The sequence below is a fragment of the Dromiciops gliroides genome, chromosome 1 (assembly GCF_019393635.1).
Source record: "Dromiciops gliroides isolate mDroGli1 chromosome 1, mDroGli1.pri, whole genome shotgun sequence".
In the NCBI taxonomy this organism is placed as follows: domain Eukaryota; kingdom Metazoa; phylum Chordata; class Mammalia; order Microbiotheria; family Microbiotheriidae; genus Dromiciops; species Dromiciops gliroides.
This window is the reverse complement of record NC_057861.1, coordinates 577666101-577691046: the sequence shown is the minus strand read 5'-3', so window position 1 is coordinate 577691046 and position 24946 is coordinate 577666101. Positions and strand designations below refer to the sequence as shown.

At 41.5% G+C, this 24946-nt stretch overlaps 1 protein-coding gene across 3 annotated transcripts in view; it reads right to left on the bottom strand.

The window, feature by feature from the left end:
* The window catches only part of KANK1 (KN motif and ankyrin repeat domains 1), a 253017-nt gene that overhangs the window by 19451 nt on the left and 208620 nt on the right, over positions 1-24946 (bottom strand). For all 3 annotated transcript variants that reach the window (XM_043973658.1, XM_043973651.1, XM_043973665.1), the window contains exons 3-5: positions 16179-18854; positions 1630-1842; positions 142-247 (exon numbers count right to left, since the gene is read on the bottom strand). In XM_043973658.1, the coding sequence (XP_043829593.1) occupies positions 142-247; positions 1630-1842; positions 16179-18854 (2995 nt within the window). The remainder of the gene's footprint in view (positions 1-141; positions 248-1629; positions 1843-16178; positions 18855-24946) is intronic.

Genomic DNA, 24946 nt, shown 5'->3' with positions numbered 1-24946 from the left:
TCTCCAAATATGACTTCCTTGGGTATTGTTATCTCCAATCATAGGCTAGAGTAGCCGCAGCCTGGAGGGTGATTTGACACAGGAAAGAAGGAAAAGAGACAGGCCAGCATTAAGAGAAACAGCATCACTCTTGGGTCTTACCCTCCATTGATGCCAACAAACTGAAGATTCTTTTTTGTGTTGTTGGATTCCTTTTTCCCATCTTTCTTCATAATAGACTTAAGTGTACTGTCACTATTGGCACATACTGCAAAAAAAGAAAACAGCCAGGAATTTACATCAATACCAAATAGACACAAGACAAAAATCATCATATGCATTTGTTGTATGTCTGTGTATGCTACCACAATTTGGGGCAAGTATGCTTGGAAAAAAATGAAGCAAAGCGTGTTGGAGAACTGTGGTTGTATGGAGAAAACACCATTCTTTCAAAATTACATTAAAAACACTTCTGGACCAGAAGTGCAGAGTGAGATGAGACCATACTTTTTTAGTGTGGCTATGTTTTGCTTAAATATACTTATTCATTACAAGAAAGGGGGAAAAAAAAGAAAGAAGCAAAATTGTATAAAAACTACACATGATATTAGAAGGAATTGCAGGAGAGGGTGAGTACAAAGCAAGGTATTTTTGTTGTTTTGTGTTAAATTTAAGAAACAGTGATAGCTACCACTTATATAATGTTTTATGGTGTGTGTGAATCACACAGCTACACAAGTGTCTGAAGCCAGTTTTGAACGTGGGTCTTCCTGATGCCAAGTACCATGCTCTACCCACTATACCACCTGATTGCCTCACTAAAACAAACTAATAGAACTTTACAGTTTCACAATCAATCCACCTTTTCTGTCCTTTGTACATTATCATGTTTATTAAGTTCAAAATTAAAAAATAAAAAACCCATCTTTTTTGACCATTTAATTAATTAATTTTTTTCTGAATAGAATTTATTTTCCAAAATATATGTAAAAACAAATTTTGACATCAATTTTTAAAAAAAACTTGTTCCAAAAAAAGTGTTCCTTCTCTTCCTCCCTCCCTTCCCACCCCCCACCCCCCATCTTTGAAGGAGAAAAACAGCTGTTGTCGGATCAAATTTCTTTTGCCTTTAAAGCAGTACCAAGAAATGAACACGAAATTTCATCTCCTATACCTGTGGTATCTTTAATAACGAAACTCACAGGTAAGAGAACTACCTCCACCAAGGCTGATCAGGACCTTCTGTGTAATGTATAGTCTTTTTTGGGGGGGAAGGGGGGGCACAGCACGCAGGGCAGTGAAGGTTAAGTGACTTGCCCGGGGTCACACAGCTAGTAAGTGTTAAGTGTCTGAGGCCGAATTTGAACTCAGGTCCTCCTGAATCCTGGTCTGGTGCTTTATCCACTGTGTCACCTAGGTGCCCCCTGTAATGTATAGTCTTACAGGTTTCCTAGGCCACTGACAAGTTTATTTATCTAGATTCACAACTTGAAGTTAGGTTCAGTTCACCTCTCTACTAGGTGCATGCTCACTCTACATACAGTAGGTACTTAATAAATGTTTGTCCAATTACATTTAATTGGATGGCTAGCAATGTTTAACATGGAACTGTGGTGTTAAGAAATAGATTTAACAAGTGTGTGGAATTACCATAGAGGCCAGCAGCAATCTGATCATCTGTTAGGTTAACTGGAGATGTCCTGTCTTGAGAAAGTAAGGACTCTTGGCCAGAGCTAACTCCTACCACGGTAACCTTTGTCCCTTTTGTGGTCCCAGCCTCTTGTTCATGCGTTGTGATCTCACCATTTGAAGTCACAACTGATGAAGTAACTCGACTGTTAGCTATACATTCCAAGTTATGTCCTGGTAGAAAAGAGAGAGAATGAAGCAAAAATAGAAGCATTTAGGCTTGGGGTAAATATTATATCTAAATGCCAATATTCTAAACACACACACACACACACACACACACACACACACACACACACACACACACACACCCATCAATATAGTGGACAGAATTCTGGAGCTGGAGTAGGGAAGACTCCACTTCCTGAGTTCAAATCTTGCCTAGGATACTTACTAGCTGCGTGACCCTGGGCAAGTTACTTCACACTGTTTGCCTCATTTTCCTCATTCAGAAAATGAGCTGGAGAAGGAAATGGAAAAGTACTCCAGTATCTTTGCCAAGAAAACCCCAAATGGGGTCACAAAAAGTTGGATACAACTGAAAATGACTGAACAACAGCAACAAAAAATCATTGAGTTAGGAGATTAAATGTTATAGCCAAGATCCCTATGGCAAGGGATGGGGGTGGGGGAAGGGCATTACCCCCCAAAGCTTACAACTTAATTGCAAATGTAAAAAAAAATCTGATTTTTTTCTAAGAAAATAAACTAAACTTTATTCATTCTCCATTCTCAATTCCCACTCTCTGAATTAGTTCAGTGTCTCATTCAATTCAAATGATATTTACGGTTTCTACCTGTACATACCCTTCCTTCCAGTCACACAGCCCCCAACCCTAGATCAGGCCCTCATCACTTCTTGCCAGACTACTGACTGCAGCAGCCCTCTGTCTGTTCTGTCTCAAGCCTCTTCCACACTTCAATCCCTCCTCTACCTAGGCATCACAGTGATTTTCCTAAAGAATGGATCTGTCTGTGATGCCTTAAAGTCGCTAATACTTCCAGGATCTGTTTGTTGTTAAAGTTCTTCCAAAGTTGACCCCTTCTATCCTTCCAGTCTCTACCACACTCTGATCCAACCCCACTGACCACCTTGCTGTTTCTTACACACTATCTTCCATCTTCTATCTCATGCTCGGAATGCTGTCCCTCATTTCCCACTTTTGGGAGGAACTTTTGCCAGTCATCAGCTGATAATGCCTTTCCTCCCAGATTTCTTTCCATCTACTTGTATATGTACCTTGTGTGTACATATACAAATCATTTACATGTTGTCTCTTTGTTAGAATGCGAGTCCCTTAAGGACTAGGGCTGTCTGTCTTCATATCTCCAGTGCCCAGAGCACAGTGATAGGCACTTAACTTCTTGTTGCCTGACTGTGTACAGGCCACTGTATTAAATAAGCATTGGAGGGGCAGCTTGGAGGGGCAGCTAGGTGGCGCAGTGGATAGAACACTGGCCCTGGATTCAGAGGGCCTGAGTTCAAATCCAGCCTCAGACCCTTGACGCTAGCTTTGTGACCCTGGACAAGTCACTTAACCCCAATTGCCTCACCAACCCCCCCCCCAAAAAAACCAAAAAACAATAAGCATTGGAAAAGCTGCAAAGATAAAGCACAATTCCTGTCCTCAAGAAGTTTACAATTTTGCATAAAATTACAAAGTAGGTGTATTGGAGAGGTGTAAAAAAAATTGTTCTGAGGTATGAGGGGTAAAAGTCTCTCATTGCTCCTAAATTATTCTAAAAGACTCCAACTCATCTTCCTGCCTTTATCCATCCTGCCAGACTCATCAAACTAAAGCAATTAAAAACAAACCCAAACCACATCTCTTGTCCCTTCAAGAACCTATAATGGTTTTAAATTCCCAATCAGATCAATTCCTAATCCCTCCTTTTCATTAAAAAAAAAAATCTGTAAAACTAAGTCACTGCACCCTGTTTGCCTCAGTTTCATCTGTACAATGAGCCAGGGAGGGAAATGTCAGGCACTTCAGTATCTTTGCCAAGAAAACCCCATATGGGGTCACAAAGAGTCGGGACAGGACTGAACAACAACACAACCATATATATAGTGCTCTGAAGTCTGCAATGCTTTCTACAGTCTGACCTAGACAGTCTTTACCTATTCACCCATGATTTCATGGCTCAAAACTTCATTTCTGTTGTTCTCTCGTTTCCCTTCCTTTCCCGCCACGTTATTTAGAGCCAAATATTTAATTGGCTCTGGAAAAAGAGAAAAACAGTTTTTGGTTTAAAACAAAAAGCCAGCCAAACTAGGAATAATGTTCTAAAATACATGGCAAACAATGCTATTATTTCCACCAGTCTGTGCCTCCGTCTCCTTTGCCTAAACTCTCAGGGTGCTGATCTATACTACAAATAGAGTGAAAATCAGCTTGTATTTTCTCTAATTGCTTTTTGTGTTCCCCATCAGTTTGTAAATGGCTTGCGGATGGGTGTTCCGTGGTATGCTTCTTTCATGTCCTTTTCAGGGGCCAGGAGCACCCTAAAATTCCATTATTGCTTGAATTCATTTGAGGGGGGGGCACGGCGATGAGGGTTAAGTGACTTGCCCAGACTCACACAGCTAGTAAGTGTCAAGTGTCTGAGGCTGGATTTGAACTCAGGTCCTCCTGAATCCAGGGCCAGTGCTTAATCCACTGCGCCACCTAGCTGCCCCTACTTGAATTCAATTTAAAGGCATTTTGAATGCAAACTTTGAGAGCTCCGTTTTAGATTGTTTCTTTAAGAGAAAGACCCTGCTGAATTAGTCATTTTCCTATATTCATAGGATCACAAGAGAGAGAGCTGGGAGGGATTTTAAGCACTATCTAGGAAAGAATACTTAGATTCAGTCAGAAGGCATGAGTTTGGATTCCAGCTGTGCAACTTTCTAACATTATGATTACACAGAGGTGTGCTGGTAGATTGTTTAGCAACCAGCTTTCTGTGGGGGACGGAGGGGAGATGGGCTCAGGACACTTTTAAGTTTAATCTACATTACTAACATTGTCACCCATCACTTTCTTAAGTCTAGAAAAGCAATAAATCAAGCCCTGATTTGTAGCATTTGCCAGTTTCTAAAGCGTAAATGTTCACAGTGAAAATTTAACAACCAGCTCTCATGAGTCTGTATGAACAGACTCCAGTATACGTGGTGTTGAGTTGTTTCAGTCGTGTCCCCATTTGGGGTTTTCTTAGCAAAACTATTGGAGTAATTTGCCATTTCCTTCTCCAGCTCATTTTACAGATGAGGGTTACTAGTGACTGTCTGAGACCACATTTGAACTCGGGGCTTGTATAGATCAGTTAATCTCTGACCTTCAGTTTTCTCATCTGTGAAATAAAAGGTGTGGGCTAGATGACCTCTGAGGTCATGTTCCAGCAGTAAACGAATAATTATGTGATCTTAGTTCAACTCCTTATTTTTATATATGAGGGAAATGAGGTCTAGAGAGTTCACATTATTTTCCCAAAGTCACAAAGGTAAAAAGGCATTTATATAGCACCTACTATGTGCCAGGCACTATACTAAGCATTCAACAAACATTATTTCATTTGATCCTTTTTTCTTTTTTTTTTTCTTTTCTTTTCTTTTTTTTTGCGGGGCAATGAGGGTTAAGTGACCTGCCCAGGGTCACACAGCTAGTAAGTGTCAAGTGTCTGAGGCTGGATTTGAACTCAGGTCCTCCTGAATCCAAGGCTAGTACTTTATCCACTGTACCACCTAGCTGCCCCCTCATTTGATCCCTACAAGAACCCTGCAAGGCATTTTACAATTGAGGAAATTGAGCCAAACAGAGGTTAAGTGACTTTTCCAGGGTTATAAAAGTAGTTTTCCAGGCTGGATTTGAACACAAGACTTCCCGACTCATCACTCTAGCCACTGTACACCTGGCTGCCTCAGTATGCATCAAAACTGGAATTTGAACCCAGATATTCTAATGCTAAGACCAATGAGCTTTCCACTGTCAAACAGTACTTCCCATTTAAACAGCACTTCTTTTTTTTAATAGTTTATTATTCTAGCTCAAGTCAGAGGTAACTTATCTCTATTACTATCAAATATCTTTCAGAGTGTATTTACACTGGGCCTGACCTTGAATAGATCAAACAACAGCTCTCTGAATGTGGGCAGGCCCCTAGGTATTTGTGAGGCAGGCAAACTATAAAAGGTTCTCAGATGCAAAAGTCCAACTAGATATAACCATGCTCATACCAAAATTTCATACAAAATTTCTATTCCACCGCCAGAAGTGGCACAGCTTCAAAGACGCAAATTTGGGGTTCAGGGTTAAAATTCCTACCAATGAAAGTTACACCCAAATGGAACTTTTTGCTTTGGGAGGTCACAGGATTACAGAGGCTTAAAGGCTTTAAGGGAGATTAGGCAAAGGGAAAGTCGGGTGGGGGGGGCGGGGCGGGGTATTTGGAAAATCCACCAAATTAGCTGGCTTGTGGCCAAACTAGGGAGGGTGGGAGGGCCCTTAAGGTCCCTTCTGGGGTCGCTAAACTATAACGCCATGGACCCCATTTGGGTTTTTCTTGGCGAAGAAAGTGGACTGGTTTGCCATTTCCTTCTACAACTCATTTTATAGATGAGGAAACTGAGTTAAGGGTTAAGTGACTTGCCCAGGCTGGACTTGTACCCTGGTCTTCGGGACTCCAGGCACAGCACTCTATTCACAGAACCATGTAGCTGCCCCAAGTGCATAATGAAGGTGGGGGAACTAAGTTACTTTACATCTGGGATTCAGTTTTCCCCTCTGTAAAAGGAGGTGGTTGGAGTAGATGACCATTAATGTCCCTTCCAGTTCCAAATGCTTATGAGTCTATAACTAATCAGGAGGAGCTGCTACTTTAGTTAACATTCCTGGATAACAAATTACAAAAAGTTCATACTTAACAAAAGCTGCTCAAGGGGGCGGGGTGGGGGGAAAGGGGGAGAAGAGAGGATTTGAGTAGATGGTCACCATTGTGGTTACTTCTAGCTCAAGATCTGTGATCCTAGGATCTTCCTTTTCAATACTTAAAAAAAAAAAAATCCCTGATTTCACTCATGAGGGAATACCCTATACAGCTTGAACTCCATGCTTTAGCAGTTAGGTTCATTAATTTCTGTGGCCAAAAGACTCATCACCTGATGTTAACCTTCTGGTCATTAACCTCTTCCACATTTAGCCAGGTTGGTCCTTGGACAAGACATAATCTATTGTTATTCAGCTGTTTCAGTTGTGTCCCCATTTGGGGTTTTCTTGGCAAAGATACTTGAGAGGTTTGCCATTTCCTTCTCCAGCTCATTTTACAGATGAGGAAACTGAGGCAAACAGGGTGAAGTGAGTCGTCTAGGTTCACACAGCTAGTAAGTGTCTGAGGCTGGATTTGAACTTGGGAGATGAATCTTCCCGACTCCAGCTAGGCACTCTATCCACTGCACCTAGCCACCCAACTCAAAGCCTCTCTAATTTGATAGAAGCTGCTTAAGTTGGTTCTCCATTGCCAGCAAGAAATAGCCTTTCAGAACTGAGTCACCTTTATGCCCTAATGAGAGTTCAGTGAAATATTTCAGTAGAGGTTTCAGATAAAGATAAAGCCTCCTTAATATTGTGTTCATGTTAATTCTACAATACATTTAGTAGCTATTGTAGGTAGTAACCATAAGAACTCAGACTATGCATCATGAGATAAAAAATTTGAAATATTAACCATAATCTAGCATTTAAAAAAAAGTTACATTATCATAGAATAATGAAGCTGGAAGAGATCTTGAGAAATGATCTCTTCCAGCTACATTTATGGTAATTATTCATTCAGAATGTGTATCAGTGACTAGTATACATTAATTCATCTCTTCTGTGTTACGAAATGGAATTTTAAAAGAACAATCACATTCTGTGTTGATTAATTCCAGAAGAACTCGGCATGCCAACCCATATTTCTGTATTTAATTGTGTGTACCTTCCTGAAAACACAGATATGAACAACATGGATGAATTAATAAGCCAGGTTACAAAACCAAATTTCAGTTCAGTCCAAGATTATTTTCAAAGAATATCTAACATGCTGGTCTATGGCAGGTAGGGCTGAAGTTTGCTCTGCTGATGCTGTATTCTAAGCATTCACTTTGGACCTTTCAACATAGTCTGGCCAAAGGGAAAGAACTGATTTGATGTTGGCCAGGATGTCAGGTCATGTCTCATGCCAGATGTGGGTTTGTTTTTTTTTTTTAAATGAGTAAAAGGTGGGAATAATACCTGAACAACTTATTTCCTTTTTGCATGTTTTAATCATTCTGGGGAAGTAGAAAGTCAGCATTCTTCCTGTTAAACAATCTGTAGCTTGAGTATCACATATTCATTCAGAGTTTCCCCTAAGAATACTCTTGGAAGTCAGTGTCTGTAGCTATTACTGATCGAAATGGCCAGTCAAGTTGAAAGGCTGAAACCAACCTTTCTGCTTAAAAACACCCAGACCCTGGATAGGGACACTTTCAGGGATTATGGCCATGTTTAGGGTCATTTTTATTTCATGAAGACGTGCCTGGGATGGTCACAAATGTAAGGAAGGGCAGAAACTTACTTAGAAGTGAGCTAAAAAAACAAAACAAAACAAAACAGCAAAACCAGATTGGATTAAAAATCAGATTCTCCCTCATCACTGCCCCACCTACCTTTAATTACACATCCTCCCAAAACCTGACCCAGAAAACCCACTTATACTGGATTAGCCAAAGGTGGGGTCAAGCCCATGACCTCTTACATCTTTGCTGATCCAGGCTGTGGTCTCACCTCTGAAACTTTCTATGAAGATACCAGACCACAATGGGCCTTTTTCCTTCTCCTGAACTACAGGCTTCCTACTGCTTTCTGCAAAGTTCCTTCAGAACAGACATCGCCTTCTAGGAGTCTAGGCTTCTAGGTAACCCTTCTCCAGTGTGCAATCTTATCTCCCTAACTAGATCAGAGGGCTGGGAAGGTCTTGTGTATGTTTGTATTCCCCAAGGTGCTTAGCACAATGCTTCACAAAGGGGGATCCACTGAATAAAGACTGTAGGAGATATGACCGAGCAATAACCAACTGATAGTAGTGATTCTCAAGCACCCCCTTGCCTTGCCCCCAGATTTATTACTCAGGCCAGGAAGTCTCCTCTTTCTGAGTTAAAATCAGGTCTTAGACACTTGCTAGCTGTGTGGCCCATGGCGAGTCACTTACCCCTGTTGGCCTCAGTTTCCTCATCTGTAAAATGAGCTGTATATTTGCTAAGCTCCCCTAAATGGGGTCACCAAGAGTCAGACATGACTGAAAATGACTAAACACCAACAAGAGATGTACATGTCTCTCTCTCTTTTTTTTTTTTTAGTGAGGCAATTGGGGTTAAGTGACTTGCCCAGGGTCACACAGCCAGTAAGTGTTAAGTGTCTGAGGCCGGATTTGAACTCAGGTACTCCTGAATTCAGGGCCGGTGTTCTATCAACTGCGCCACCAAGCTGCCCCTACATGTCTCTTTTAAAAAGATGAAAACTTCTTAAAGACAAGGGCCATTCTCTTATTTCTTTTTTTTATCCCCAGCAAGTCAAACAGTCCTAGCATACCAGAGGCACGCTGAAAGACTGCACTTGCAATTTTCCAAAAGTTTAAGTGAATTTTCATTTCTCAGGTCCCAGTACAGAAGGTTTTAAAAAATCAGCTTAGGCATTATTAAATAAGTAGCTCCATAAAAGTGATCACATAAAAGTTCTTAAATATTAGGGTTCTGTGAAGTTCTTCCCTTCAGAAGAAAGCGGGGCCTTTCTGCTGACACATTCTTAGTCAAAATTCAAGCCAAGGATATAAGGGAATAAAAAAGTCATAGGCATTTTTTGTGACCACACCAAAGATTTCTATTGATTAAAGTAGAAAAAGATTTCTCCTCTAATCACCGGGCTAACAAATTTTAAACTAAGATCTTTGCCTCTTTGGTGGCCAAGCACAGTGGAAAGAGTATATTACCGTATTAGACTTGACTGCGGAGAGGGAAGGAGAGAATTTGGAATTTTAAAAAAATGTGGAAAAAATAGATAAATGAAAAAGTGTATATTGGACTTGGAGCCAGAAAGTCCTGAGTTTGAATCCCACCTCAGATGATTACTGACTCTGTGACCCTGGGCAAGTCACTTGGCCTTGCTCAGCCTCAGTTTATTCATCTGTAAAACAGGGATAGTAACAGTAAGTACCTAGCTCTCTGAGTTGCTGTGAAGGTCAAATGAGATAAGATATAGTTATCCCTTCCTTATGGTGACTTTCCCCATTGCAGTTTCCATACATTAGGGCTGGGTATAAGGAATTAAATGGGAATTTTTTAGGAGTTTTGAAGAAGCCCCAGATGACACTCAAAGACCAGCAGAAGACACAGAAAAAGTTTAGAAACTCAGAAATGCATAAAATATATGTATAGTATTATATAGCATCAACATATTTTATCTTTTCATACTGTAATAATTCACATTTCTTCTCTGGTATGAAGCAAGGGCCAAAAAATTTTATGCGGATTTTCCAGATCATGGAGGCACTGCACCCATAATGCCAGCCATGTGCAAGGGATAACTGTATATAAAAAGGGCCTTGCAGATCTTAAATGGCTATTATCGTTGCCTCCATTCTAGGATTTCTAGGCTCAATATTTAATATTTAATTTTATCCTAAATTTTAATCTCAGAAAAAGTAGTCCTTGTCAATCATTGGGGGGGTGGGGGGGGCGCCTGGGCAGTGAGGGTTAAGTGACTTTCCCAGGGTCACACAGCTAGTAAGTGTCAAGTGTCTGAAGCCAGATTTGAACTCAGGTCCTTCTGAATCCAGGGCTGGTGCTTTATCTACTGTGCCACCTAGCTGCCCCCCTTGTCAATCATTAAGTATTTATTAAGCACCTACTATATGCCACACTAGGCTATGGCCCTTAGGGAGTTTATATTCTATGAAATGTCAAAACAATACACTCTAATCTCAAGATGTTATTGAAATTCTGTGATGAGGGAGTGCATACCACGACAAGTAACAGATACTATACATTCTCTGGGTTGGGGCAGGGCTGGGGGTGGGGGGAGCAGTGAAGAAAAACACAGACAGGTCAACTAGAAATACATGGTTCATTAATTATATAGATTACCCAGCTTTGGCCCAATGTCCATGCCCGGCAAGTGGGTTTAGCAATTACATAAACATGTAATTATATAAACATATAATTCACATACTATATAACAAAATGAAGATAAAGAAGACTATAAATAGAGAAGCTGCACTTGTGAGGAATGGATTTTTTAAAAGTGATGGCAGGCAGCCTATCCGGGCTGAGTTCAGCTGTTATTTACAATTTGATTTACATTTGCTCCGAGACAGCACGACAGCTATATTTTTAGAACATCTGTAACATCAGTGAGCATGTCTAGACTCATCCCTCTCTTTTTAAAAAGGAAAACAAAACAAAAACCACCACGACCTCTCAAACCAAACCCAGTGCCAATTATTTCAAGAAGAAAAGCACCAACCGTTTCTTCAAAGGATTTTAGAAGAACAGCTGAGGGAGACTTACTTTCCTCTTGATGGTTTGGTGATACCAAAGCGGATTTAAAACCAAGGCTCAGAACTAAAAAAAATCTCACATTCTAGAGAAATGGATGGAAAGAGCTTCCCCTTGTTTTTGCCAAATAAAAAGCACGACACCAGAAGACAGTGAATCATTTCACAACATGAAAAGGAGGGAGGAAGGGAGCAAGCACTGTGTTAAGTGCTTTACAAATATTTCACTTGATGACAGATGAGAAAGCAACAGCTTAGCAACAAATTTCAAATTTGTTTGCTAAATTCACTAAGAAAGAATCATTAGGATCCTAGATCTAGATGTGGATGGGACCTCAGAGGTCGTTCAATTGAAACCCCTTGTTTTACGAATGAGGAAAATGCAACCTAGCAGGGTTTGCCCAAGGGAAGACAGGTAATGAGGGTCTGTGGGTGCTTTGCAAACCTTAAAGCATAGATACATGTCTTATCAGGGTAATAATTCAACTGGCCTACAAGGTCTATGCTGAGTTTTGCACAGGTCACACAAATGTACCCTGCCCGCCACCTGGGATTCAAATTACATTTGGAACCGGATCTCATTTATTCCAATTCCCTCACAAACTTGGGGGAAAAAAGATTCTTAGGAATTTGAGAAATATCAACAAACATGAACATTTCTCCATCCATCATCTCTGTTATGAATAGCTGGTTGTTTTTGTAGATGAGGAAACGGAACACCAGAGGTGACGAGGTTTTTGCTTATAATCAAATGAGTAGCAAGCATCAGAGCTGTGATGTGAACCTGCCCTCTGGACCCAAGGCTAGAGCAATCTGACCAGGCTGTGTTTATGAAACCCAAGGTGTTTTTCTATAGCCCACTACACAGGCCTTTGAGGAGTCTATTAGAATCGGGTTGTATTCTCAGGTTTTCCAATGACTACATAACTTTGGACAAAACGCTTACCCCTTTTCCCTTCAGGATTCTCATCTTTATCAGGCAAATCTCTTGCTAAAATTGTTTGTGGTGTGTAATGACATCATATGTTTATAGTGATTACTAAAAATGTTATTATAATGATGTGAAGCTGCATTTAAGAAAAATAACTTCTGTATGATTTATTTGGTTATTTTCCAATACTTGTTGAAATGTCCAAAATACTGGCATCGCATAAGTAAATTATTTGTATTTATTCATGCCAGAACAACAGCTCCCTGTGGCCTAATTTCTATCTAGGGATTGCATGAGAAACAAAATACACTGCTATGATTCAATAGGTCCATTTTTTGAACAAGGGTGAGGGGCAATCCATGTTGCATTTTGACCCAAGCTTCATTTTTTCTTTCTTTTCCTTGTTCTTGGTAATCTCTGGTTGGTTGTAATTTGCAAACTGTGTTAACCGTATACCAGATAATGAAAACGTTAAATACAACGATGAGTTTGGCATTTTAATCTCAACTATTAAACACTGAAAATGGGGTAGGAAAGAGAGGGGAGGGCAATCTAGAGTACTTCCCAATACTCCCTAGCCTTAATGAATTGTCATGGGAAAGGCACCTTGCGATAATATTAAAACCACAAATGTGAATATATATATTTGGACTAGGCAAAGTTGTTCCTTGGTGTCTTTACAGGAACAAGGCATGTCAAGTTTTAGAGATGCTGCTAATTTTTAGCATATGAATCCTGTCTCATCAAAGACACATTTTTATTTTTTTTTATTTTTTTATTTTTATTTTTTTTATATGTAAAAACAAATTTATTTTAACATCAATTAAAAAAAAATTGTTCCAACTTCTCTTCCTCCTCTATTCCCACCCCCACCCACTAGAACTCAAGCATTTCAAAATAAATTATACATGAGTAGTCATGGAAAACATTCCCACATTAGCTAGATTGTGAGAAAAAACAGTCAAAAAACTCCCAAAACTTCAGACTAAGGAATTGTCAAAGAGAAAAAACATTTTTTTAAAAAATGTGTTTCCAGGGGCAGCTAGGTGGTGCAGCAGACAGAGCACCGGCTCCAAAGACACATTTTTAAGGATTAGTGAGATGTACATATTCATAGAGGAGTGTGAAGTGTCAGTATAACTGGAAATAGTCCAAGTGCTGTGTGCTGTGTGCTGTGTAACATACCCAGACAGACATTACTCTCTGTTCCCAGTTAATGATTTTATAGACCAGTCATTACAATGTTACACCTCAATATTTTTGGTAGGAATGTGAAACAGAAAGCTTAGCTAGGAAGAGAAAAGTCTTTATTAATAGATGATGTTTTCTATTGCACCTGTGTCTAGAGATATTTAAAGAGTTTATTTTGGACTTAGGATCTGACATCATGTTTTTAATGCCCTCCCTCCCCCAGTTTCCCCTTTTAGGTGCCTACCCACCCTTTAAAGTCCAATTCAAATGGGCTTTGAATGGAAAGCCCACTTCCTCCAAGAAGTCTTCCCTTAATCCCAAAATTGGCAATGACTTTACTGTTTGGACTCTTTATAGCACTTCACTATTTTCTTTCTTCCCTTCCCAATGGGGGTCACATAACTAGTAAGTAAATGTCTGAGGCCCAGTTTGAACACAGGTCCTCTTGACTCCAGGGCCAGGGTTCTATCCACTGTGCCACCTAGCTGCCCCTCTTTTGTTATTTTTCTCAAGTACATTTAAATGTTAATCCAATTTTCTGGGGTGGTGCCTTACCTCCTTTTATTAGTCTGTAAACTCTAAGGGGGCAGGGCTGTGTCCAAAGTAAACTTTGTATCTCCCTAAGCACCTACAGTCATGGTGTCCTGTATTTAGCCAGTACTTAATAAAGGTTTATAAGCATGGGTCTAGAATAAGGGGGAAGTAGATTTTTGCTTACCAGCTTTGATACCATTTTTCCTATCTCCACTTTCATAGACTTCCCAGCATCCTTATTCATTTGTTAGTCGAAGAAAGAAGAACAAGTTCAGTCTGTTCACTGGCTGGAGTATTGTTTTTTTGGAGGGTGGTGGTTGTTTTAAAATTGTAATAAACGACCTCTTTCTTTGCAACTGTGTAAAATGACTAAAATTTGTTTTGGGCCCAGATTTTCTTAGGGTATCCTTGTTCAAACATAAACAAGACAGAGGCTGAATCCAATTTAGCTGCCTTTTCAGAGAAACTTAAAACTCCTACACACATATATCACAGGGTCATGGATCTAAAGATGGAAGATACCCAAGAGATTATCTACTCCAAATTCCCTCCTTTTATAGATGAGGAACCTGGGACCTATTGAGGAGAAGTGACTTGCCTGACATCACAGAGGTGGGAAATTGAAGAGCTGGCATTTAAGCCAGGATGCTATGGCTCTAAGTTCCTATGTCTGGAAATTTGAAATCATGGCTTATTTAGAGAGAGGCAATACAAGTACAAGTACAAGGAGTGCTAAGACCTAGATTTGATTCCCATCTCCTCTACTTAGTATCTGTGTGACTTCATAAACTAGTCCCTTTATATTTCTCAGCCTTAATTTCTTTATTTGCAAAATATGGGGATCAATAATACTTCCAGGGCAGGTAGGTGGCACAGCGGATAGAATGCTGGGCCTGGAGTCAGGAAGACTCATCTTCCTGAGTTCAAATCCAGCCTCAGACACTTCCTAGCTGTGTGACCCTGGGTAAGTCACTTCACCCTGTTTGCCTCAGTTTCCTCATCGACAAAATGAGCTGGAGAAGGATATGGAAAACTACTCCAGTATCTCTGCCCAGAAAACCCCAAATGGGATTACAAAGAGTAGGACGATTGAGAAAGGAATAAGCAACAAAAACAACACTTGCAATACCTACGTTTTGAAAACCTTAAAGCTCTATAGGAAATGTGAGTTGTTATCATTAATATTACTTCAGTGCAAGAAAATGTTTGGTGACATTTATTTTCTTTTTTTTCTTTTCTTTTCTTTTTTGCAGGGCAATGAGGGTTAAGTGCCCAGGATCACACAGCTAGTAAGTGTCAAGTGTCTGAGGCTGGATTTGAACTCAGGTCCTCCTGAATCCAGGGCCAGTGCGCTATCCACTGTACCACCTAGCTGCCCAGACATTTATTTTCTATGTGTCAAAACAGCAGTATTATTTTCTCCTATAGTAGTCAGTTTGATTGCAAAGTAGGATTTCATTATACTCCCCCAAACATGCATACACATTTAAAACAAAGAGAAAGAAATGGCATTTAATGAACTGCCAAGTGAGTAATTGCCACTTTTAGAGAAACTGGTGAACATTTCTCTTACACCGGTTATAACAAGGGAAATGATTATACTGTCTTACTCATGGAAAAATAGATAACTCGGTCATGAAATCTTACAGGAGAACTAGAGACATTATTTAATAAGCTTAAAGAAAAACAGGTGCTAACAGGATCTTCTGTAGGAAAGGGAGGGAGAAAACCCTAAAATTTGTTGTCAAATTTGAACAGTAGAAAGAACTTTACCACCTCTGAAATTTCTTTGAGGATTATTTCCCATCTGTCGATTGGGGGAGGGGGGAGAGGGTGGGAGAGAAATGGTGACATAGGGAAGTAGAAACCTTTGATTTAACTGATGTAGGGAATTCTCAGTGAGAAAACTCCTACCAGTTAGATTAGCTACTGTTCAGCAACTTCTATATGATCTTTGTGTCATGGAGGTCACTTGGTTCCAGGTCTTTCTAGTTCTGAGCATGGCTGTCTATCACAAAGCTTCTTGTCTCCCTCCCTCTTCACCTACATTCATCTTCAATTAAGTGAATTCTAACATACTGTTAATCATGGATAAAAATGGTAAGGAATCTGTTCATATGTTCCTTTACAAAATAAACATAAATTATGCAAACCAAATGGGAAGGCCAGAATATGTCACCTTTAGCCCCTTGACCCAAAAAGAACACCTGGGTTAACAAACAAACGAAAAGTGTCCAGGAATCCAAAGAATGACTCTTCTTCATATCTCCCCACTAACAAGCCCATCCCAAACATGGCCTACCTGCCATTTTATCCACGTTCTGTCTCTGGAAGTCAATGTTCCTTAGCTCTTCAGTACTGGTGTACTTCATAACAGAGTTGATGGATGACAGGGTGCTAATGAGCTGTGAGTTAAGCGAGCCAATCTGTGAATGAGGCTCCCCAAAAGCCTCTGCCAGTTCGCTATAGTTTTCAGCCAATAGTGTTTGCTGCTCTGCTAGGAGCTTCTGCACAAGTTCGATGTAGTGATCTACACCAGTCATTATTTCAGAAGGAGCCTGATTTGGGGGGCCTTCCACCAACTCACCCACTGGTTCATCTCCAACACCCACGCTCCTCCGGCTGGCTGCTGACCCCACAGTCAACTGTGGAGGCCCACAGGCCATATTCCTCAATTTAAGACCCACTAGGTAGTTCTCATTAATGTTTATTTGTCCCACTCCTGAATCTTTGGTCTTCACAGCAGATGGCTTGTCAAACCCAGAATCGCTGGAAAGCAAAGTGCCAACCCCAATGGAACGCATTTTGGTGGAAGCATTGACATCCTTGACTCTGCCCTCCCCGACCGCCACAGTCCGCACATCCACAGTTGTGGTATTAGTCTGTTTGTCAAAAGTGCTTAGGAAAGTGTTAGTGCTGGAGTCCATCAAAGACGTCACCTCTGTGTTGGTGGACTGGTTGACCTGTTCCAATACTGTAGTGGTATGCTGGTTGATGGTTTGAGGCACAGCCATGACGGAGGAGTCCACCAGGCAAACAGGCTCTGTATTCATGCTCCGGGAATCATACTCCTTTGGAGAGCAAACAGTCACATTTATAGAACAATCTCCACAACCTACAGACTGCACTTCTTTGATAGCCAACTGTGCCTTACAAGGAGTCCGATCGTCCAAAGACTCTTCTGTATTGCTGCCCGTTACACAGACGCTGGTTTCCACACCCACACTCTTGTCACAGATCTCCACAGACCTTCCAACACATTGGTCACGTGTTTCCACATGCTCCTTCACAATCCACCAGTTCATGGGCAGCTCGGGCCCAACAATCTTATTCTCCCAATCGGGCTTGCAGGAGACGCCTATGCTACATGTCTGTAGCTGAGTCCCCACACAAGCGTCCATCACGTCCACATGGCTACCAACCATTTGGTCTCTTGTCTGTACCACTGCCTCCACCATCTTGCTGAGGACAAGCGGTTGGGCCATGGAGGCTTTGTCCACTTTTTTCCTGGACCCGGCCGCCTGTAGTTCTTGTTTTAACTTAGTCATCTCCCGGTCATGGGTAGTTTCCTTGAGCTGAACCTCAAGCCGATAGATTTTCTCCTTCAGAGCATCTATGGTCTGCTGCTGAAGCTCTATTTCTTTATCGGCTTCAGTGGTGAGGCCGAGCATCGCTTCTGTCACCCCAACTCCAGAGTCTCTGGTTTCTGTCTCCGTTGCCACAGCAGCTTCCCTGCAGGGCCGAGAGGACCTATGGTACAGGACAATGTCATCCATGCTGTCGTCAGCCCCCACAGCAATAGACCTGCACTCTTTGGCCGGGCACTCCCCATTTTCTCTGAGCTCTGGAGAGGCCTCACAGCCACTATCCTGGATCTTCCTCTCCAAGGCTTGCATCTCCGCCGTGAGCTGCCTAAACTCCTTTATCCTCTGAGTACTCTGCTCCACACTCTCCATCTCTTCCTCTTCACAGTCTATGTACAGCTCCCCTCCGCCTCCTCTCCTGACTCTTGAGAGCTGCGGCAGCTGGGAGGCGTTTCCAGCACTGTAGGAGCGCTGCCTCACGCCGCAGGCCTCGTTCTGCGAAGGCGACCTCTGGCTCTTCAGCTGGGACGCCAGCTGCCTCTTCTCCTCCTGCAGCACCGAGATCTTGACCTGCAGCACCGGAATGGTCCTCACCTGCTCCTCCAGCTCCTTCAGGCGTTTCAGGGCGACTGCCATTTGTTCTCTGATGTGCTGCAGGTGCAACGGGCTTATGTTGGTCACAGGAGTGGAAATCCCAGAGCTCATTGGGCTGTGGCGGAGAGAGCTCCCCATGGAAGAGGTCGTCGCGGCAGTGGTGTAAATGCTGTATTCCCCATTGCCTTGGTACCCATTCTGAAGCTGATGGGCAGCTGGATTGTGATTTCCAGACCCCATGAAGGAGGGCAGGGAGCCTGTAGAGCCCAGACCACCAAAACTGGCCAGCCTGGGTCTCCGAAACTCTCCTGAAGTCACCTGCATGATGACCTTCTCCTGTTCTAGTCTTCTCCGGGTCTCCATCAGAGTTTTGGTGACATGAAGGTTATGTTTGGGGAGCTGGGGCGAGGGAGGTGGCAGCTGTCTATTTTCTGGGATGGCAAGGAAAGTGGGAGAGGCCTCACAGGGGGCAGGCGGCCTGGTGGCTGGAGAGGCTGTGACTTGGCTCCTGGCTGTTAGGAAGGAGGGGCAGTGCTTGTTATCCTCGCTATTAGAAGAGGAGAGTGATTCAGTGGAAGCCCATACACCTAGCTGGCCTTGGGTATCCTTGGTTCCTGGGTAGAATGGCACTGGCTTTCGCCTCTTTTGGATGTTAAGTTTTTTGATGGTGTTCCCCTTCTGTATGTCATCTACATACTTGAGGAAATCTAAGTCCAGCTGATAACCATAGGGAGTCTCCACAAAATAAGGATCTTTCTGCTCTTTGTCACTGTCTCCATTTAGCACACTGTCTGATTTTCCTGAGAGAGAGAGAGAGAGAGAGAGAGAGAGAGAGAGAGAGAGAGAGAAAGTTTTATACGCCATGTATTGATTTGAATGGTAATGATAAAAATCACACACTTTGTAATAGGAATAGCTTTGCCACTCATCAGAATTACGCTTCTAATTCCTCACCTGGAAAACAACGACTAGGTGATTTCCAAGGTCTATTCCATCTCTAATATTCAATGATTCTCATCAATCCCTAAGCATTTATTAATTACCTAGGACATGCCAGTCATCATGCTAAGTGCTGGGGATATAAAAATAGTCAGAAGACTGTTTCTTCCTTCAAAGAGCTGATGATAGAACAACATGCAAACAAATATGTACAAAGTAAGCTATATACAGAATGAATGGGAAATAACTAACAGAGAGAAGGCACTAGAATTAAAAGGAACTGGGGAAGATGTCCAATACAAGAAGGGATTTTAGCTGGGACTTAAAGGAAGCCAGAGAGGTCAGTAGTTAGAAAGGAGGGAAAGTGTTTTAGGCATAAGGTACGGCCAGAGAAAATGCCCAGAGCCAAGAGATGGGGAGTCTTGTTTGTGGAAGAGCCAGGAGGCCAGTGTCAGTGGATTGAAGGGAGAAAGGCATAAGCTGACCGGAAAGGTAGGAGGGGGCTGGGTCATGAAGGGCTTTGAGCATTTTTTTATTCGATCCTGGAGGTAATAGGGAGCTGCTGGAGTTTATGGATAGGATAGTGACATGACCAGACCCATGCTTTAGCAAGATCCCCTTATTGGCTAAACGGAGGATGGATGATAGCCTGGTGATGTGTCCACTTGCCTCAAGTCTCTCCCCGCTATTGAAATAGTCCAGGTGCGAGGTGATGAGGGCTTCCCCTAGAGTGGTGGCAGCACCAAAAGGAGAGGAAGTGGCATAGTTGAGAGATGTTGCCAAGGTGAAATTGACAGTCCTTGGCAATGGTTAGGATATGGGGGGTGAGAGAGAGTGAGGAGTCAAGGATGACTCTTAGAGTGTGAGCCCCTGGAGGACTGAGTAACAGGGAAGGTAGGATTTAGGGGGAAACAGGAGTTCTACCTTGTCTTCAACACTTCCACTGCAGTGAGGGGAACTAGCACTAGAGATTTATAATTCTTGCTTTTCTAGTGGGTAGACTGAGACACAGGATTTTTTTTTTTCTGCATCAGGAGCAGATCATCCTCCTTCAGTAATGCTCTCTCCAAATCTCTATCAACACTGAGAATAGTGTTGCCTCATCTTATGAAATTTAGGGATTCTGGCTTTGAAGCAGAGCTCAGACTCTAGTTGATTAAACCCAGAATCTGCATGGCATAATAGTAATACTGCTGGATTTGCAGTCAGAGATTGTGGGTTCAAATCCCAGTTCTGTCACTAACTACTACATAACATTGGGCAAGTCACTTGTCTTCTTAAAGCCTGTTTCCTCTACTTCCAAAATGAGGGGGTTAGATTAGAATATGACACTATGATCCCAATTCGACTCCTCAAATGTGTACTTAAAAAAAAGTTCCTTCATTTCAAGAAGCATCCAACTCTTTGGACTAAAGCAGTCAGTAAGAACATGGAATATCTCAGTTCCACGGCACATCTAAACAGATGAAGTTAATGAAAATAATGGCAAAACCATGTTCAGACTACTGAGTCAGCTACATGGCATTTAGTAAAAGCTGTTTCTGACTAAACTGAACCAAGGCAGACAGAGACATTTTTTTTAAAAAAGAAATTACAGGAACCTCCAAAGTTCAGCCCTATGGGTATGGGAACAGTGTATCTGTTCCTGCCAAATATCAATGGGACTCATGTTTGTCTTTTTAATCTATGGACTTTGCCAGGGATATAAGAAAGGATAAAAAAAGAAAAAGAAAAGGAAGCCCTTTGGTGCTGTGTCTCAGAGAAAATGAAAACCATCTTTAAGACCTAAAGCCCCACCCCGACCTCTCCACCCCCCCCAAAAAACCCCTAAGCCCAATAGATAAAATAGTTCAAGTTATCAAAGGAACAATTGCAAACTATTAACAACTGTATAAAAATGCTCCAAATCAACATTAATAAGAGAAATCCACATCAAAACAACCCTGAGGGCAGCTAGGTGATGCAGTGGATAGAGCACTGGCCCTGGATTCAGGAGGACCTGAGTTCAAATCCAGCCTCAGCCACTTAACACTTACTAGCTGTGTGACCCTGGGCAAGTCACTTAACCCCAATTGCCCCGTTTAAAAACAAACAAACAAACAAACAAACAAAAAAAGCAACCCTGAGATTTTATTCCATACCCAGAAAGCAGGTAGAGATGGCAAAAGGATGGAAACAGTCTATTTTAAAGGGGGTGTAAAAAGACAAGCACACTAGTACATTGTCAGTGAAGCTATAGATGAATACAACTGAATTATGCAAATAAAGAGTCTAAAAGTACCCATATTCTTTGACCCAGAGAATCCACTGCTAGGTATATACCTCCAAGGAGGTTCATGTTTTCTTTTTCTCTGACTCTACCATTTCTCTTCCCCCCTCTCCCCTCACCCCTTTGTACCCCTCAGCATTTTATTTTTTTTTTGTGGTAGCAAAGACCTGGAAACAAGGAAGATGCCCATTAATCAGGGGAATGGCTAAATGACTCTGGTATGCAAATGTAACAGAATGTTATTGTGTTAAGAGAAAGGGCGAATATAACAAATATAAAGAAGCATGGAAAATCTTACACAAACTGATGCAAAATGAAGTAAGCAGAACCAGGAAAACAATAGACCCAATCACTAAGACTCCACCAATGTAAAATGGAAAGAACCACAAAACAACTGGATGTGAATGCTGTCAAATTGTAAAGAATAAGCTTGGCCCCAAAGAAGAATCTAAAATACAGCTCTAAAATACAGCAATTCAGAAAGACAGTTATGGGGGCCCCTTAACCTTCTTTAACAGGGCAGAGGGCAGTTGGGGCCCATGGTTGTGAAATACTGTACATAACAATAAATTCTTTTTCTCAATGTAGTTGTAATTCTTTTTCTTTAAAAAAAAATCTTTTGTATAAGAAATGGCTCTCTTGGAGGGGGCAGGGAGAGGTGGAGAAGGGGGAAGGATACAGGAGGAAATCTAGGTGATGCAAAGCAAACTATATCAATAAAAATATATTAAATCTAAAAAATACACCATGTAAAGGAAAGTATACTTCCAGAAGTTCCTTTTTCTCCTGCCAACTGAATATTTACAGCTGAAACAGGTTACTGTCTCTTAGATTCTTGCCTTTCTTTTTTACTCTCCTTCCTCATTTTATAAGGAAGAAGAGGCCTTTAAGAGAGAAGGAAAGAGTTATACATTCATTTCCTGTGTTTTTTTTAATCCCTCTGGCTACGTAGATATTATTCAGTATTTTTGATTCCAAGCCCCTATTAAGTATCCCATTTAAAATTTGACTACAACACAATTTCTTTCCTGCGCTACAAGGTCAGAGGAGACACGGGGCTTACGCTAACCATAAAAGTGCCTTTTAAAATATATCTATTTCAACTTCACAAAAACATACTCACTATAAGTATGCAGTTAGACCCGTTTCCAGGGCTGTCTTGAATTCCATAGCCAAAAGAGAAAGTGCAAGCTCATGTGTCAGGCAGGGGCAAACAGTTCTTCCTCACAGCCACGGGACTCCTGTGTCATCCAGGCATTCTTAATCAAAGCACCCCAGACCCTGGCATAAAGTACCGGGAGTGTAGACTCTCTTCCTAAAGCTCTCTGCTGCTGCCTAACCAGGCAACAAGAAAATGCAGTTCTGTAGTTGCGTGAGTGGACCACGTCCCTCCTCTTCTCAGCAGTTTACCAGAAGCACACTTGACTCAGTAACCTTCGGCCCTCTCTCCCCTCTTGTGCCAGCGTGATTTGTCATAAACAACCTTTCAAGCTAGTTGAGGCTCTGCCTCTAAACGTCCTCATCCTTCACCCCATAAGGAAAAGAAATGCTACATTAGTGTAAACTTAGCCAAGCCAAGCACACGATGTCATAGGCTGAGTTTTCACCAATGAACTCTCTCGCTTGCTCCTCAAACCGGCCCAAAGGACACTTGGCTGCTCAGCATTCCCTGTGTTCTTAATGAAAATAGAAAATTGGGATCCTGGGAAAAGCAAGGAAAAAAAAGGAAGGAAGAAAGGAAGGGGGGGGAGAGGGGGAGAGAGAGAGAGAGAGAGAGAGAGAGAGAGAGAGAGAGAGAGAGAGAGAGAGAGAGAGAGAGAGAGAGAGAGAGAGAGAGAGGCATTCCCTATTTCCTTATTAAAAATAGAAAACTGGGGATCCTGGGGGAAAGAAAGAAAAGAAAGCAAGGAGAGGAAAAAGAGAAAGAGAAAAGTCCACTTTTCTCTAATTTTCCTCCAATTAAAACAAAGAGCAATTTAAACACCTCCAACTTAAAAAACTGTCTATCTTTACTGTAACCGGCAGTGACTATTTACTCTACCAATCAAAGGCAGTTTGTATTCTGCCAGAAACCGGGCAGGAACACAAACCTCCACCACCTCAGAGGGGCAAAGGCACAATAGAGTTCAGTGTTCTCCTCAGCCTCTTAGAAAAGTAGCCTTGCAGTGAGTAGAGAGAGGGTACATAGTGGCTAGCTTTACAGTATTACATGAAGTCTGGCTCTCTTCTCCACACTATGGTGTGTAAGTAACAAGTAGTCATCTTTTAGAAATAACCACAATTGGGTTTTTTGGTACTGAGGGAAAAAATCTAGGAGCTTTTGAAGATTGGTAGCTTTTGTTTTCTTTGTTTTAAAATGGTTAAAAAAATGGGGAGGATTTTAAATTTAATTTTTTAAAAACTGACTTTAGGATTTGAGAACCCAACACAAAACATCATTCTAAATAGCCAACATTTTTCCTGACAAGCTATTTAAAACCTCCTAGGTTTGTTTTTGCCAGGGTCATGAGACCCACAGGAGATGGCAATTTACTGTGAATTAATTTGGAATTTCTAAATCCAAGTTTCAGTCAAGCTTTGAGCTACAATGCAATAATTAGCTTTAAGGTATGTATCATCTCCTTTGATCCTCACAACAATCCTTCAAGGTAAGTGCTATGCTTATTATCATCATCCCCATTTTGCAGGTGAAGAAATGAAAGCTGAGGGAAGGTAGTTGATTTCTTTCCAGTTACATAGCTAATAATGTCTGAAGAGGGGTTTGAACCAGGCTCTGTCTGACTCGGAGTCTGACACTTGTATCCACTATGCCAGCCTGGCCAGAAATGTGCACAAATACTGTATTCTAAGACCATCTTGATTCTCACAAAGTTTGTGCATCAAGAGAATAATGCAGCACCAAGCAACTTTACTTTAAGTCTCTTGCCATGAGGATTTACAATCCAAATTAGAAAAAGGGGGGATGTTATTAAAGATGTAGCAATTAGATTAAGTGATGCCCAGGGTCACACAGCTAGTAAGGGTCTGAAGCCCAAGTGGAACTCAGGTCCTCTAGGCTTCAAGGCTGCTATGCTATCCACTGCTCCACCTAGCGGCCCCTACAGTTGTTTGTTGTTCATCATATCTGACTCTTCATGATCCCCTTTGGGGTTTTCTCGGCAAAGTTACTGAAGTGGTTTGCCACTTCCTTTTCCAGATCATTTTCTAGATGAGGAAACTGAGGCAAACACGGTTAAGTGACTTGCCCAGGGCTACACAGCTAGTTCGTATCTGACTCCAGGCCCTACACTCTAACCACCTAGCTGCCCAATTGTTTCTATAATTAAAAGCATTTCAGTTCCATTACTTTTAAAAACAACGTTTATGCTCTTGAGGCCTAACTTTTCAGCCAGTGTTTATATAATTTTTAATTATAAATACTCTTTCTGGAGGCTTTGTCTTCCTGATAAAAATGTTTATTTCATGAGGAGTGACATGTCTTCTACATTCTTTTTATCTCCCTTTGCATCTTAGCACTGGGTACATAGCATATGTTGTCTCAATGGCAGAACATAACAGCATACCTTCTGCCTTCTTAAAATATTACTGCTATGTTACAAAATGGAACTGTTGCACATATTCTATAGAATGGAGGTCTTGTGACTAACCATATATGAAAAAAGAATAAAAACCTAAGAGGGGTAC